Source organism: Cnephaeus nilssonii (genome assembly GCF_951640355.1).
Source record: "Cnephaeus nilssonii genome assembly, chromosome: 7".
Classification (NCBI taxonomy): domain Eukaryota; kingdom Metazoa; phylum Chordata; class Mammalia; order Chiroptera; family Vespertilionidae; genus Cnephaeus; species Cnephaeus nilssonii.
The window spans coordinates 86,979,632-86,995,015 of record NC_137078.1 but is presented as its reverse complement, the minus strand read 5'-3'; the positions used below and the strand labels follow the sequence as shown (position 1 = coordinate 86,995,015).

At 49.6% G+C, this 15,384-nt stretch overlaps 1 protein-coding gene across 2 annotated transcripts; it reads right to left on the bottom strand.

Moving 5' to 3' along the window:
- Nucleotides 1–614: 614 nt before the first annotated feature.
- On the bottom strand, nt 615–11,378 carry KDF1 (keratinocyte differentiation factor 1). Of its 2 annotated transcripts, none has more exons than XM_079777805.1 (4): nt 11,188–11,378; nt 2,802–3,872; nt 2,013–2,087; nt 615–1,451 (listed from the first exon to the last, which is right to left on the bottom strand). In XM_079777805.1, the coding sequence occupies exons 2-4, from the start codon at nt 3,838–3,840 to the stop codon at nt 1,369–1,371; spliced, it is 1,197 nt and encodes a 398-aa protein (XP_079633931.1). In that variant the 5' UTR covers nt 3,841–3,872; nt 11,188–11,378; the 3' UTR covers nt 615–1,368. The 2 variants fall into 2 exon arrangements, with proteins under 2 accessions (XP_079633931.1, XP_079633930.1); XM_079777804.1 differs by lacking the exon at nt 11,188–11,378 and adding an exon at nt 11,115–11,149.
- Nucleotides 11,379–15,384: the final 4,006 nt, after the last annotated feature.

The window sequence follows — 15,384 nt, the reverse complement described above, 5'->3', positions numbered from 1 at the left end:
CAATCTTGGAGAAGCCTTGATCTGGATGAAACAACTTAAGAGGCCAGTTTTATCACGTACTGGGCCCAGTGATGATAACCCCAAGGGACCATTCTGTCCCATAGGAAATTGGATAGACAAGTACAGTTTGTCTAGTTGTCACTTTCCAGTGGATGCCCATGAGGGCAGTAAAAAGGGCTATGGGGACTAGGTGAGGTGGGGGCAGAGGTCCTGGACACACAGTTTATCAGTCAACTGGCCTGGTGGACCTGCTCTGGCCTCACTTGAAAGATTCTGTGCGAGTAGCTAAGTAGGACCCTTCTGTACCCAGCTGGTGTCCAGGACCCTGCTTCTGCCCCAAGCAGGTCAGTTTGCCAGTTTAAGGGCAGAAATCCAGGTCCAGAGCCAGTTACTAGCTCTGTGACCCATTAAATTTCTTGACCTCTCTGAAAGGATCCCACTCCAGTATTGTTGGGAAGGTCAAGAAGGTAGCTGAACCACAGTGCTCTCTTAACACCAAGGAGAGGTGGAGGGAGCAGCAGGTCTGTGGCTGGTTGGGGACTTGGGGAAACGGGATGGCCAGAAGCAGGCCAGTCTGCAGGCAGTGAGCCTAGGCAGCAGGGGTAGTCCAGACAGGCAGCCTAGAACCTCACATTGACAAACCATGTGAGACTTTCCTCAAGGTACAGACACGGCTGGCTCTATCTCCTGGAACTCGGTGAATCTGAGAGGTAGGTGTTCTCACTCCCATTTCAGCCTTCTGGCTTTGACCCCACAACACTAAGCCAGGCTAGATGCTCTATTTTGTTTCCTGCTGTGGGCAAGCAGTCAGGCAAATGGGACTGAAAGGACAGTATCACAGCCAAGATAATAAGGTAGACATCTTTATTTCCTTTGTACTTGTAACTATGGTCATACTAGTATGTAGAACATCAACGAAGAAACAAACTGCTCAACAGAATGAAACATGGAGTAGGCACTGCCCACAGAATTCAACAGAGGCCCTCTTGCCCCCTAACCCAATCCATTAAGATAAACTGCTTTTAGCTGTCATCCTCTCGCCCCACACAGGGAGGGGGAAGTCTGCATGATTGGTTAGGATGGCAGGTTTCAGGGGTAGAGCAGGGATTCAATCCCAGAAGGTAACTCCTAAGTCTGCTTTCCATGGCCCAGGCTGCCTGAAGAAAGGGACAGGTCAGGCCAGCTGGGGGTCCAGGGGAATGTGGGCACTATGGCCCAGTGAAATGCATGTGGTCCAAGAACCAGTCAGCCAAGGTTGGAGGAGCCAGAGTGGGCTCTGCCTCTCCCACAGGGAGTCCTGGTCCCCCTCTTCATTCTGCAGGCTGTGCTTCTCTCAGAAGGGGTTGTGGCCACTGGGCCCAGCAGGGGTTAGCAGTACACCTGGAGCAGGGGTGCCCCTGAGGAGTCTGTGTCGGTGCCCTGGAAGGATGAGTCGTGGCTGGCTGGGTATCCTGAGGGTGAAGAGAGGAGGAAACGGGCTGAGAGGGGAAGAAGCTCATCCAGATCCCAGGGGCAGGGAGAAACCCCCTGAAAAGGGGCAGAATGGGACTTAAGCCTGGGTTAGTCTGATCCTGTCTGGGCGACCCACTCAGTTCCTTAAACTTTGAGCCCCAGCCTTCCTCTCTGCAACAGGGTAACCACCCCGCTCCCAAGAGCTTGTGAAGGCCAAGAAGACAGCAGTAGAAATCACACCGACTTCAGCACCAGGCTGCATGGCCTCCTGCTCCCCACTTTCTTCCCCAGTGCCTGGAGCTTAGAGGCTGGGGTCCCATCACTTCCAGCTTGCCTGTTCTGGGAACCATCCTCCTGTTGCTTCAGGGGCAGGCCCCTGAATCTCTCCCAACTGAACCCTTTAAGCTAGCTTGTAGGATTGGGATGGCATCTGTGCCTTCTGAAGCTTCTCGTCCCTTTCTGATCCCATCCTCACCCACCCCAGGAGGAAGCTGGAAGAGGGGCATGGGGGCTCCTAGGTCACTCCCCTCTCCTCAACACTCATCAGGTCAGGACCAAACCTGGGGCTCCAAAAGGCCTCAGCTTCCTGGCGATGGCATCTGCAGTCGTCTCCTGGGAGATCTGCACTGTGAGTTCTAGAAAGGGAACATGAGGGGGGCAGTGGTCATTACCACAACTTTTCAACTCCAGTTCCCACTTTTGCACCCAGCACAATGGGCCCATTCACCCTGTTTGTATGTATAATTTTAAAAAGTTGATTTCAGAGAGGAAGGGAGAGGAGATACAAGGTAGACATCTTTATCACAACATCACAACATCAATGATGATAGAAACATCAATGATGAGAGAGAATCATTGATCGGCTGCCTCCTGCACGCCCCACAATGGGTATTGAGCCCGTAACCTGGGCATGTGCCTTGACCGGGAATCGAACCATGTCCTCCTGGTTCATAAGTTGACACTCAACCACTGAGCTACTCTAGCCAGGCTAAAGAAACAATGTTTAAAACAAAGACAGAGAATGTGTGTGTCTGCATGTGCTCATGGGTACACACAGTGGTGGGTAGTGGGTATATTGGTTAGGCCAGGACAGGTCAGAGGTCCAAATTCATATGGGTTCCTGAGTCCTGTTAACCAGGCCAGACCTGGAAGCTACTCTGACAGTTGGTAGCAAGAGATAGAAGGAGCCTGTTAGGGGATGCAGACAAGTTGAGAAAAAGAAGAGGAGGAGGAGGAGGAGCAGGGATTGGTTGAGGGGTGGACCCATAGCGGCCAAAGGCCCCAGCGCTGCCCTCCCTTGGCCAGAGTCTCCTCCATTCTGCCCTTCAGCCCTGTGGGGTCCCACATACCATCCTGGCTGAGCCCAGAGCCCACCATGGTCTCATGGCCACTGTCAGGGGCCATGGCAGCAGGGGCAGCAGCCCGGGTTGAGCGCCCCTCTGTGGTCTGCGGGCGGGTACGGCTCTTTCGGGTACTGATGCGAATGATGCCGCGTACCAGGCGACCCTCAGCATCCTGCTCATCCAGGTGGTAATCCTGGGTGATGCTGTTGATAAGGTCTGAGATCTTACTGGTCTTCTCCAGGAACACAGTGTCTGACGTGCACTTGGCCAGCTCGTCAATCTGGTGTACGCTGAACAACTCTGTCAGCTTCTTGAAGATAAGCACATCGATCTCTCGGCTCGACAGGGAGCCACTGCCTATCTCAGGTAGGTCCAGGTCTGACTCGTGGAAGGAGTAGTACTCCTCAGAGCCTCGGGGGCTGCTGGCAAAGGTGCTCGGCAGGCTGTGCCGCATGGGTGGGGGCTCAGTCAGTGGCTCCTTGCAGCAGGAGTCCGCATCAGGGGCTGGGGCAGTGTTACTGCGATAGGGGTATACAGGGATGCCTTTGAGCTTGACGTCAGGGTAACTGAAGCTGCTACCCATGGTTGACTTGAGCCGCTGGCCATCCCGCCGGCTGGGTGGTGCACGGTCGGGACTGGGGGGCACTCCATTGTGCTCCTTGGCCCAGTTGGCTTCGGCAGCCCCATCAGGGGAGTCCCCGGGGGACAAACAGGGGCTGCAGCCCCGCACACAGGCTCCACAGCGCTGGAGGCAATCCCGGCAGCGGCGGAAGCAGAAGGCAGCCAGGCACCAGTCCCACACCCAAGGTCGCCAGAGCGGGCAGCAGGCTGGGGGCTCAGCAGCAGGCTCAGCAGAGCCGGAGATGAAGGTAAGGCTCTCAGGCCCATGGTGACCAGGATCCTTGGGGTCTGGCCTCCGAGTGCGGCGGCTTGGTGGGGGCTGAGATGGCTCATCATAGGTCTCCAAACTTAGTTCTGTTGGCCGCTCCCAGGGTCCCAAGCGTGGGGGCCCAGATGATGGGCGGGGGTGTCCAGGGCGGGGCATGGCTCATTACATGGTTTACTGTAGCCAGACACCTGTGGGGAGAGACCAGGAAGGAGTCAGGATCAGAGATAAGGAGTTTTAGATTTCTGGTTTCTGAGAGGCCTGTGATGTGGACAGACCCAGGTTGGCCCAAGGAGGAAGTTCTCTCTATGGTCTAACCTACATGTCCAAATCTCTAGGACTTCACATCCATTAGAATGACTATTACTGGGGGGAAAACACACACACACACACACACACCAAAACAACAAAACAGAAAGTGACAAGCATTGGAGAGAATGTAGAGAAATTGGATTAATTCATTCACTCAATCCTATATAAGAAAAGAGTAATATGCAAATTGACCGTACCTCCACTACACCCACAAAGCCACGCCCACCAACCAATCAGGAGCAAGTATGCAAATTAACTCAACCAAGATGGTTGCAGCCATGGAGCAAGCAGGAGGCTTGGGTTTCCCCCCGCAATGAAGGAAGCCAAGCTCCTGCAGCCCTGGTCTCCGCTTAAGGCTACAAAGTTTCAATTATAGAAGATAAATAAATCCAGATACCAGGGCCTCCCCTTGGGTCACCAGGAGGTGTGGTCGGCCTGCAAACCACCACAGGCCCCTCGCCCAGGCCACCCCACGCCCCAAGGGAACCCCCACCCTGATCTGGGACACTCTTCAGGGCAAACCAGCTGGCCCCCACCTGTGCAACAGGCCTCTATCCTATCTAATAAAAGAATAATATGCAAATTGACCATCACTCCAACACACAAGATGGCTGCCCCCATGTGGACACAAGATAGCCATCACAAGATGGCCAGCAGGGGAAGGCAGTTGGGAGGGACCAGGTCTGCAATGGAGGGCAGTTGTGGGCGATCAGGCCTGCATGGGAGGGCAGTTAGGGGTGACCAGGCCGGCAGAGGAGTGAAGTTGGGGGTGACCGGGCCTGCAGGGAAGGGCAGTTGGGGGGGACCCAGGCCTGCAGGGGAGAGCAGTTGGGGGGGGGGGTACCAGGCCTGCAGGGGAGGGCAGTTGGGGCAAACAGGCTGGCAGGGGAGTGGTTAGGGGTTGACCAGGCTGGCAGGCAGAAGCGGTTAGGGGCAATCAGGAAGGCAGGCAGGTGAGCACTTGGGAGCCAGCAGTCCTGGATTGTGAGAGGGATGTCCGACTGCCCATTTAAACGGGCAGTCGGACATCCCTCAAGGGGTCCCAGATTGGAGAGGGTTCAGGCTGGGCTGAGGGACACGCCCCCCACACACACCCTGCACAAATTTTGTGCACCGGGTCTCTAGTTAATAAATATTGTGCATTGCTGGTGGGAATGCAGAATGGCGCAGCTGCTGTGGAAAACAGTCTGTTGTTCTCCAAAAAATGTAAACATAGAATTATGATATGATCCAGCAATTCCACTTCTGGGTATATACAAAAGGACTGAAAACAGGGACTTAAACATATATGCATACACAAATGTTCACAGCAGCATTGTTCACAAGCAAAAGATGGAAACAACCCAAAGGTCCCTTGATGGATGAATGAATGAAATAAAACGTGATGTACACACACAATGAAATATTGTTCAGCTCTGAAAAGGAATGAAATTTTGATACATGCTACAATACAGATGAACCTCGAGACATTGTGCTAAGTGAAATAAACCTGACATAACAGAACAAATATAAAATATCTAGAATAGTAACATTCATAGAGGCAGAAAGGAGAATGATGGCTGCCAGGGACTGGAGGCATGGGAAATGGGGAGTTAGTGTTTAATGGGTAGAGTTTCAGTTTGGGAAGATGAAAAAGTTCTGGAGATGGATGGTGGTGATGGATACACAACATTATGACTGTGTTTAATGCCACAGGAATCTATATAATAAAAGCCTAAGCAACCGTTACGGCAGAACGACCAGAACGACTGGTCACTATGATGTGCACTGACCACCAGGGTGCAGACACTCAATGCAGGAGCTGCCCCCTTATGGTCAGTGCACTCCCACAGGGGGAGCGCCACTCAGCCAGAAGCCGGGCTCCTGGCTGGTGAGCGCAGCGACGGTGGTGGGAGCCTCTCCCACCTCCACGGCAGTGCTAAGGAGCAGCGAGCAGGTGGGCAGTAAGGAGCGAGGGGTCCCAGACTGCGAGAGGGATGTCCGACTGCCGGCTTGGGCCTGCTCCCCCTGGGAAGCAGGCCTAAGCCGGCAGTCAGACATCCCCCGAGGGCTCCTGGACTACAAGAGGGCACAGGCCAGGCTGAGGAACCCTCCACCTGCAGTGCACCAATTTCGTGCACTGGGCTTCTAGTATATGATAAAGTTTTTTTACAGAGAGGAAGAGAGAGGGATAGAGAGCTAGAAACATCGATGAGAGAGAAACATCGATCAGCTGCCTCTTGCACACCCCCTACTAGGGATGTGCCCGCAACCAAGGTACATGCCCTTGACCGGAATCGAACCCGGGACCCTTGAGTCCGCAGGCCGACGCTCTATCCACTGAGCCAAACCGGTTTCGGCGATAAAGATTTTTTTTAATGTTAAAATGCAGAACAAAAAAAGAGAGAAAAGAATAAACAAACAAAAAAGAAAACAAATAAACAAAACACACACACACAAATTTTTAAAAATGATAAATTTTATGTTATGGGTATTTTACCAGATAAAAAGAAAAATCTCCTGGGAATCTTGCTGTCTGGGGAATGGTCTCCCCAGTTTATTCCCACTGTTGGTAAGCCCACCAAGCACAGCCTCTGAGGCTGCTCAACAAATGCCTCTTCATTTGCTACAGAACCTGATCATTACCATCTTCTCTCTCTTACTCTCTTCCTTCAAATCAGAGATGGGAATATAACAAGTACCCCATCAATATTTTAGTCTGGCTCAGATTTGTTTTTCTAGAAACATTTAACACCAAGCAGTTTTGCTTCCTTTGATTAGACAAGGAAGCCGAGCCACAAAATACGTCTTTCCCTTTATGACTTGGTTGCTAGCAAGCTCAGAGCTGATTCACTCATTTCATAAATACTGAGCCTGGCCCTTTTAGGCACTGTAGAACCAAAGATGAATGAACTTTAGACCCTGTTCTTGTAATTTACACATGGTTTTGTAACATGTAGTTTATTATTGTGTGGCTGTGTTGTTGTGTTTTTTTGGGGGGGGGGGGATATGTAGTTTATTTATTTATTTATTTATTTTTCTTTTTTTTTTTTAATTGATTTTTTACAGAGAGGAAGAGAGAGGGATAGAAAGTTAGAAACATCGATGAGAGAGAAACATGGATCAGCTGCCTCTTGCACACCCCCTACTGGGGATGTGCCCGCAACCAAGGTACATGCCCTTGACCGGAATCGAACCTGGGACCCTTGAGTCCGCAGGCTGACGCTCTATCCACTGAGCCAAACCGGTTTCGGCGGGGGGGGGGGGGGGGGGGATATGTAGTTTAGATGAGGCATTATGGGAGTAAATAACTATGCTGTAGGGAGTTGGGGAAACATTATATACTGATATATTTGGGAGGGTCCTTGATCACATGTAGGGATTTGCAGGACAGTAATTTCCCTTAGCCTGGATTTTCTAAAATATTGATCCCTTATCTTTTTAACCTTGATTTAATGGCACTGGGGATTCTATAACTGGTGATGTGGGAGAATAACTAGGTATCTGGATACCTGTATTCTAGTCCTAGTTCTGGCTCTAATAGACAATGTGCTTCGGGCAAATCAATACCATCTCCCTAAACAAAACTACCATCATCTCTCACCCATATACTTTCAAGACCCCCATCCTGGCCACCTCCATTCCTTTCTACTTACTGTAGCCAGTGAGAACTTAAAAACCCACAAATCTGGAGAAACTTGGCAAACATCACTTTAATCAAATGATCAAAGTTAATATCACCAATAATGGGATGTACTGACATCATGTGCTTCTTGATACTACACACTAAGGATACAGAATCAGTTTTGAAGTATTCCTGCCCAAAATGCATAACCTAAAAATAATCATGAGGAAACATCAGACAAGCCCAAGTTGAAGGACATGACAATTAAGCGCAATGTGTGATCCTGGACTGGATCCTGGATCAAGAGGAAAAATTGGAAATTGGATAATGTGGATAACTGGTGAAATTTAAATGTTGGCTGTATATTATTTAATAGTATTGTGTCAATGTTAAAAGATATGTCAGTGTTAAATAAATTCCCTGAATCTATATAATCTATAGTTATATAAGATAATGTTCTTATTCTTAGGAAATATATACTGAAGAATTTAGGGATAAAGGAGCATGATGTCTGGATCATCTCAAAAGGTTTCCCCTAAAAACGGAGAAAGAAAGGAAGGGAGGGATTGTTAGCCATGGTGACTGGGGATGAGGATACAGGAATTCTTTAACTATTCCTACATCTCTTCAAACTACTCTGCTGTCCCCACTCAGCACTCCTTCTCCAAGAACTCTCCAGAACCCAAGTCTCTCTCCCCACAGCCTTCTGCTGGGCTGTCAGCTGAGTTGGCCTTGAACCCATTGTTTGAAGATAAGCCTATAAGACCCTGAGGGACAGGGACCATGTCTAATTCCTTTCTGCCTCAATGTTTGAAACAGGTTTGGGTACAGTAAGTGCATTCTGTGTGACCTCAGGGTAGAACAAGGATCACTGGGTGGAAATCAGAAGGACTTGGGCTCTAGACTGATCAGAGTGGAGGTGGCAGTGTCTGGATGGGTGTGTGTGTGAAATCCCCTCTCCAAAATGTACAAACTGAAATTGTAATAGTCCCTCACAGCCCAGAGAAGCAAGGCAAATGGTTAAAACCTTTGCCTTGCCGAAACCGGTTTGGTTCAGTGGATAGAGAGTCAGCCTGTGGATTGAAAGGTCCCAGGTTTGATTCTGGTCAAGGGCATGCACCTTGGTTGCGGGCACATACCCAGTAGGGTGTGTGCAAGAGGCAGCTGATCGGTTTCTCTCTCATTGATGTTTCTAGCTCTCTATCCCTCTCCCTTCCTCTCTGTAAAAAATCAATAAAATATATTAAAAAATAAAATAAAATAAAAATATTTGAACTCCCCCCCAAAAAAAAAACACACCCTTTGCCTTGGCTTGAACAATGTGGGGGTGGGAATAGATTTATCTATTCACTCAATTAACAAATCTTAACTAAGGTCCTACTGTGTGTCAGACACTGTTTTAAATTCTATGGACACAGTGATAAAACAGATAAAATTTCCTACCTCAGGAGTTTGCATTCTAGTGATTTATTATTGATGGCTTACATTGTTCTAAGTGTTTAAATATATTAAACCAATTAATTATCATAACCCTACTTTTAGATATTATTATTGTTGTTGTTATTACTATACTGAGGCACAGAGAGGCTAAATAAGTTGTTCAAAGCCACACATTTATTTGTACCCAACCTGCCTGATCCATACTCTTATCCACCACCGCATCCCGTCTATTACTTGGGAGAAAGGGGGCAAAGTGGCCAGCTGCCAGCTCCATAGACAAGCCTGTGCCTGAGGAGGGTCCGCAGAGGGAGCCTGACTCAGGCTCAGACCTTGGATGAGGAGAAGGGTGAATGTATGAACACTGTTTCAACCACATTGAACTCTGGGGTACCTGGGGCTTATAAGAATAAGGGGTTACTGATGACAGTCTGGATCACTATCTCTTCCACCTCTGAGGCTTTAGGATTTGCCACTAATCGTTAAATTCATCCAACAAATTTTTACTGAGCACTTACTATGTGCCCAGTGCTGTGCTAAATGCTGGAGAAACAGCATGGAATGGGCCAGAAACAGGCTCCAGCCCGAGAGGATTGCATCACAAATGAGCCTTATTTAACACTCACAATTGCCCTGTAAATATTATATCTCACTTTACAGAAGAGGAGTCTGAAGCCGAGAGCTGAGGTGACTTGTCCAGAGACACCTAGCTGGAAAGAGATAGAGCTGGATTTGTACTGTGGTCCGCCAGACTCCAGAGCCCATGTACTTTGCTCTGTGCCACACATCTCGAATGGGAGTGGGATGGAGGGAAGGGGAGCAAAATCTGAGGTAAGGAAAATGCCTAGCCTCAGTTTCCCCTCCCCTCTAGGCCCTGAACCCTCCTGAAGTCAAATTCAGCCCATTTCATCTAGGCTCTATCTTCCCCTCAATGCTGCTGCCCCCACCTCCAAAATCCTAACAACACTTGGTCATTTGGTTTTGTGAGGGGAGAGCCCCTGCTTCTATTGAGGTCTAGCCCAAGACTCTAGGCTGTTTCCTCATCTTTTTATTATTTTTTATTGATTGATTTTAGAGAGAGGAAGGGGTAGAGTGGAAAATCGATTTGAGAAATATCGATGTTGTTGCACTTAATTTGTGCATTTATTGGTTGACGGGGATGGAACCCAGCAACCTTGGCATATCCGGAGGACACTCTAACCAACCGAGCTACCCTGGCCAGCAGTTTCCTCATCTTTACCGGGCGAGATGAGTATCTTCAAGCACCAGGTGAGGTTTAAATGAGATACTGCGTGCAGGGGCTTTAGCAGCTGGGAGGGACTGGGTCACTGGGAGCCCCAGGGCACTGCAGAGATTTCCTCAGGGCCAGAGGCTCCCAGACCCATCCTCCCCAGACTTACTGATGCGCTTCCCCACCTCCGTAGTCCCTGGGAACATACACACTCCGGGGTCTGATTCCCTCCCTCCTCCCTCCTCTCTCCTCCCAAGGTCCCAGGACAGGCCCGGCTGCACCGGCCTCTGCCCCCACCCATGCGCAGCTAAGTCTTGCACTCCGGGCCGGGAGGGACACCCAATCCTACTCAGGAAACAGCCGTCGGTTCTCGCGCCCGGCGTCCCTGCACCTTCGGTCTCCCGCTCCAAAGGCTCAGCCTGCGACTCCCGCATCCGCGGGCACCTGGTCCCGGGCGAGAGAGAACCAGACCCCGAGGCTGCCCCTCGAACTATCGCAGCCCCTACATCAGCAGCGCCCTGGGGGCGAGCACCACCCCTCCAGCTGCAGAGGCCTCCGCCCCGGTGAACCCAGCCTCCCTCCGCCCTGACACTTCCTCAGGGTGTGCACGCCCCCGCCCCAAGCCGGCGCAGCCCTGAGGGCGAGTACGGCCCCCCGGACCCCACTCAGCCGTCCCGGCCCAGGGTTCTGCTCAGGCCGCTCCCCGGCCCGGCCCGCGCACCCCGGAAGTGGGAGGGTGGTCCCCGAGAACCCGGCCCGGGACCCTCCCCCGCCCGCGCGCAGCCTCCGAGGTCCCTACACAGTGGTGCCTCCCCGGTTCGCGCCCCCTCGGGCCCGCGCGGGGCTTACCTGTCCCGCCAGGTGAGCGCCTCCGGCTCGGCCCCTTCCCCCGCCCCCTTCCACCCCCCCACCCGCCGCTCACCTGGGGTGCAGGTAAGCGTCTCGCGGGAGCGCTGCACGGGCCGCCGCTGGGGACACACTTCCTGCCTCCGCGAAGCGCCGCCGCTGCCGCCGCCGCTCACCTGGGCCAAGGCCCCGCCCTGGGCGCTAGGCTGGCACCAAGGCCCGGCTTGGGCGCTGAGCCGGCGGACTCTGAGAGCTGTGCTCCGCCCAGTCCGGTAAGTGAGGCCTAGGGGCAGAGTGGACAGACGCTGGGGCCCGTTCTCCTCTGCTGTGGGAGGCGGTCCTAGCATCTCTGAGCCCCAGCAGCGCTTGCCGGGCCTTACAAGCTCAGCCCAGCCCGGCGCTCAGCCCAGCCCCGCGTGGCTCAGTGGTTGAGGGTGGACCTATGAGCCAGGAGATCAGGGTTGATTCCTGGTCAGGGCACATTCCTGAGTTGCAGGCTTGACCCCCAGTGGGGGACGTGCAGGAGACAGCCAGTCAATGATTCTCTCTCATTGACGTTTCTCTCTCTACCTCTCTGAAATCAATAAAAAAATATATTTTAAAAAAAGATTTAAAAATGAAAAACAGCAATATGGCTGGCTGGATCATGGTGATATAATATTGAGTGAAAAAATGCAAATCCCAAAAGAGTGCATACAGAATGGTATCCTTTTTATAAAGTTCAAATACAACTAGAACTGTTATGTTTGGATATAATTGTGGGTTGAATCGTATGAAATTACTGTTTTTGACATGTTTTGACCTAAAAAAATGGCAAATTCATAAGGTTAAGCATAACTTATGTATGAAAAAATAACTATTAAAGAAAAACAAGAGAGCCCTGGCCACCAGAGTGGCTCAGTTGGTTGAGTGTTGTCTCATGCACCGAAAGGTTGCCAGTTTGATTCCCAGTCAGGGCACATGCCCAGGTTTTGGGTTTGATCCCTGGTCAGGCTGTGTATGGGAGGCAGCCAATTGATGTTTCTCTCACATTGATGTTTCTCTCTCTCTCTCTTTCTGCAGCCAATTGATGTTTCTCTCACATCAATGTTTCTCTCTCTCCCTCTCCCTCTTCCTTTTTCTCTTCCTCCCTGCCTCCCTCCCTTCTGCTCTCTATAAAAAAAATCAATTTTTTAAAAAAGAAAACAAAAAAGAACAAAATAAAAATTTAAAAATCAATAAAAACATTTTTTTTTTTTTTTTTAAGCAAGAGAATGAGCCTTGCTGGCGTGGCTCAGTGGTTGAACATCAACCTATGAACCAAGAGGTCCCAGTCAGGGCACATGCCTGGTTGCAGCCTTGATCTCCAGTATGGGGTCTGCAGGAGGCAGCCCATCAATGATTCACTCTCATGATTGATATTTCTATCTCTCTCTCCTTCTCCCCTTCTCTCTGAAATAAAAAAATACATATATTTTTTAAAAAGCAAGAGAACGAGGAATACAAAATTCAGAGTAGTGATTACCTGGGGTCAGTTGGGGGAGGGGTCAGAGATGGCAAAGAGCCCATTAGCAGATTTAATTTTTAGTGATGTTCTGGTTCTTGGGTTGGATGGTAGATTCAAGGACTTCTTTCGTTTTGTTAATCCTCAATGGAGGATATTTTTCCCATTGATTTTTAAGAGAGAATGGAAAAGAGGGAGGTGGAGGGGGGGGGGAGAGAGAGAGAAAGAGAGAGAGACAAAGAAGTATTGATGTCAGAGAGAAACATCAATCAGTTGCCTTCTTTGCCTTCCATATGCGCCCCCACCAGGGGTCGAACCTGCAACCTAAGTACGTGCCATGAATGGGAATCTAAGCCACAACATTTTGACGTATGGGATGACACTCCAATCAATTGAGCCACAGGGCCAGAGCAAAGCAGACACTTTTTAATTTGATCTTTTCAATAGCCCTAGATTGGCATTGTCATATTCATTTTACAGATGTGGAAACGAAGGCTCATCAAGTCCGAAGGCCCTACTATGACTGAGTAGTGGAGCTGGGTGGGAACCCAGCCCTTCTGGCTCCCAGCACAGAACCCTCCTCCCAGCCATAAAGCTGCATTTGGGCTTCTTTCTAAGCAGAAAGACCTGCCTTTCTAACTGGAGCCACCCAAGCTCAATTTTGCCTCGTGCCATGATTGGGGGACATTGTCTTGATCCTCTGCTTCCACCACTGTTACTCTGCTGTGTTCATTGTTTACTTTTCTGGTCTTCTACCATGCAGACTCCTGAGCTGGTGACAGACGATGGTGGGGAGATGGAGGTGTCAAGGATGGCTAGGGTTCTGGCTTGTGCTACTGGATGAATGGAAATGACTGAGGAGGCCTGGCTGGCATGGCTCAGTGGTTGAGTATCAACCTATGAACCAGGAGTCACAGTTCAATTCCCTGTCAAGGCATATGCCAGGGTTGCAGGCTCGATCCCCAGTGTGGGGAGTGCAGGAGGCAGCCTATTGATGATTCTCTCTTATCATTGATCTTTCTCTCTCTCTCTCTCCCTCTCCCTTCCTTTCTGAAATCAATAAAAATATATTTTTAAAAGATACAGCCCTAGCCAGTTTGGCTCAGTGGCTAGAGCATCGGCCTGCAGACTGAAGGGTCCCAGGTTCAATTCCAGTCAAGGGCACATGCCCAGGTTGCTAGATCCTCAGTAGGAGGCATGCAGGAGGCAGCCTATCAGTGATTCTTTCTCATCATTGATGTTTCTATTTCTCTCTCCCTCTCTCTGAAATCAAATTAAAAAGAAAAGATACAGAGCTATTTCATAAGCCCAAAGAAAATCTAAAAATAAATAAAGAAGAAATGACTGAGGAGGGCAAATTTGAGGTGAAAAAGTACGAAGATGGTATTAGATCTGATGAATTGCAGGATTTGTAAGATAGTCAAGAAATAGCATGACTGTATATATGGAGACATTTAGAATGACATTTAGTATCTGTGAGACCTACAGCTTTGGGCGGCAGGAGCCGTGGGTATCTGCTGCTTGCCTTTGGTGCGCTTCTCCCATAGGGGACACTAGAGGGCAGCACCCAGCAGCATAAATGCCAGAACTTCAGGGTCACAAGATCAGACAGAGTTGAAGTCCTAGATACACCCCTCCCTGTTCAGCGGCAGTGTGAGGTTAACCTCTCTGAACCTCAGCATTTCTCATCATACCCCTTAATGTGAAGTAGGATGTACAGTGAGTGGTTCAGAGTGTGAACTCTGCAGTCAGAAAGACTAAATATGCGCCCCAAACTTGCCACTTACTAGCTGGGTGACTTTGGCCAAGTTACAGAACTTGTATGTACCTGGTCTATAAAGTGAATGTAGTAAGTTTCATGTGGTGATTACAACAGGGGCCGGCTCATGGTAAGTGCTAATTAGATAGCTATTTTATTTTGACCTCTTCTTCCTGCCCCATCCCAGCTTCCCCAGCCATTCGGGGTAGGACTCTCTGAGGCAAGACCACTGCCTCTGAGAATCAGCAGGAGAATAAATTACTCCTGGCCTGGCACTGTCCTATGTCTGCTGGATTACTGCTGTAATCTCCTAACTGGTCTCCATTATTCCCTTTAAGTTCATTATCAACACAGCAAACAGCATAAAGTTGTGTGTGTTTTTTCAACAGCACAATCTTTTAAAAAATCAGATCATGTTGAACCCCACTTAAACCTTTCAAAGGCTTCCCCTGCTCTTATAGTAAATTCCAAAACCTTCACCCTGGCCTCCAGCCTGCTCCTCTGACCTCAGCTCTTGCCATTTTCCTGTTAGCTTACCAGACACTGAACACACCAATCTCTCGGTCTGAGGACCTTTGCACATACTGTTTTTTTCTGCTGGGAAAGCTCTTTCCCCTATTCCACAGAACTGTCTCCTACTCATCTTTCAGGTCTCAGCTTAATATCACCATGTAACTGCACTTTCCATTGTGTCACCAGTGTATTCCTTGTTCATAATTTCTACCAAAGCCCTATGGCTATGTGGTTGAAACAGGCTCTGGAGACAGACTGCCTGCATGTTGAATCCTATGGGGCTTGGCCACTCCTTGACCATGTGACTTTGGCCACATTTACCTGATCACTCTGTCCTTCAGTTTCCTAATATATAAAGTGGAGTATGTTAATAATAGCACCTTATGGGATCAGAACCTGGCACTAAGTAAATATTAGCAGGCATTTTATTATTTCTTCATGGCACATGCCTTGGGATTTAATTATTTTGATTTTTGAAATGTAAGCTTTGAGGGAACAAGGACTCTGTTTTTTAAAAT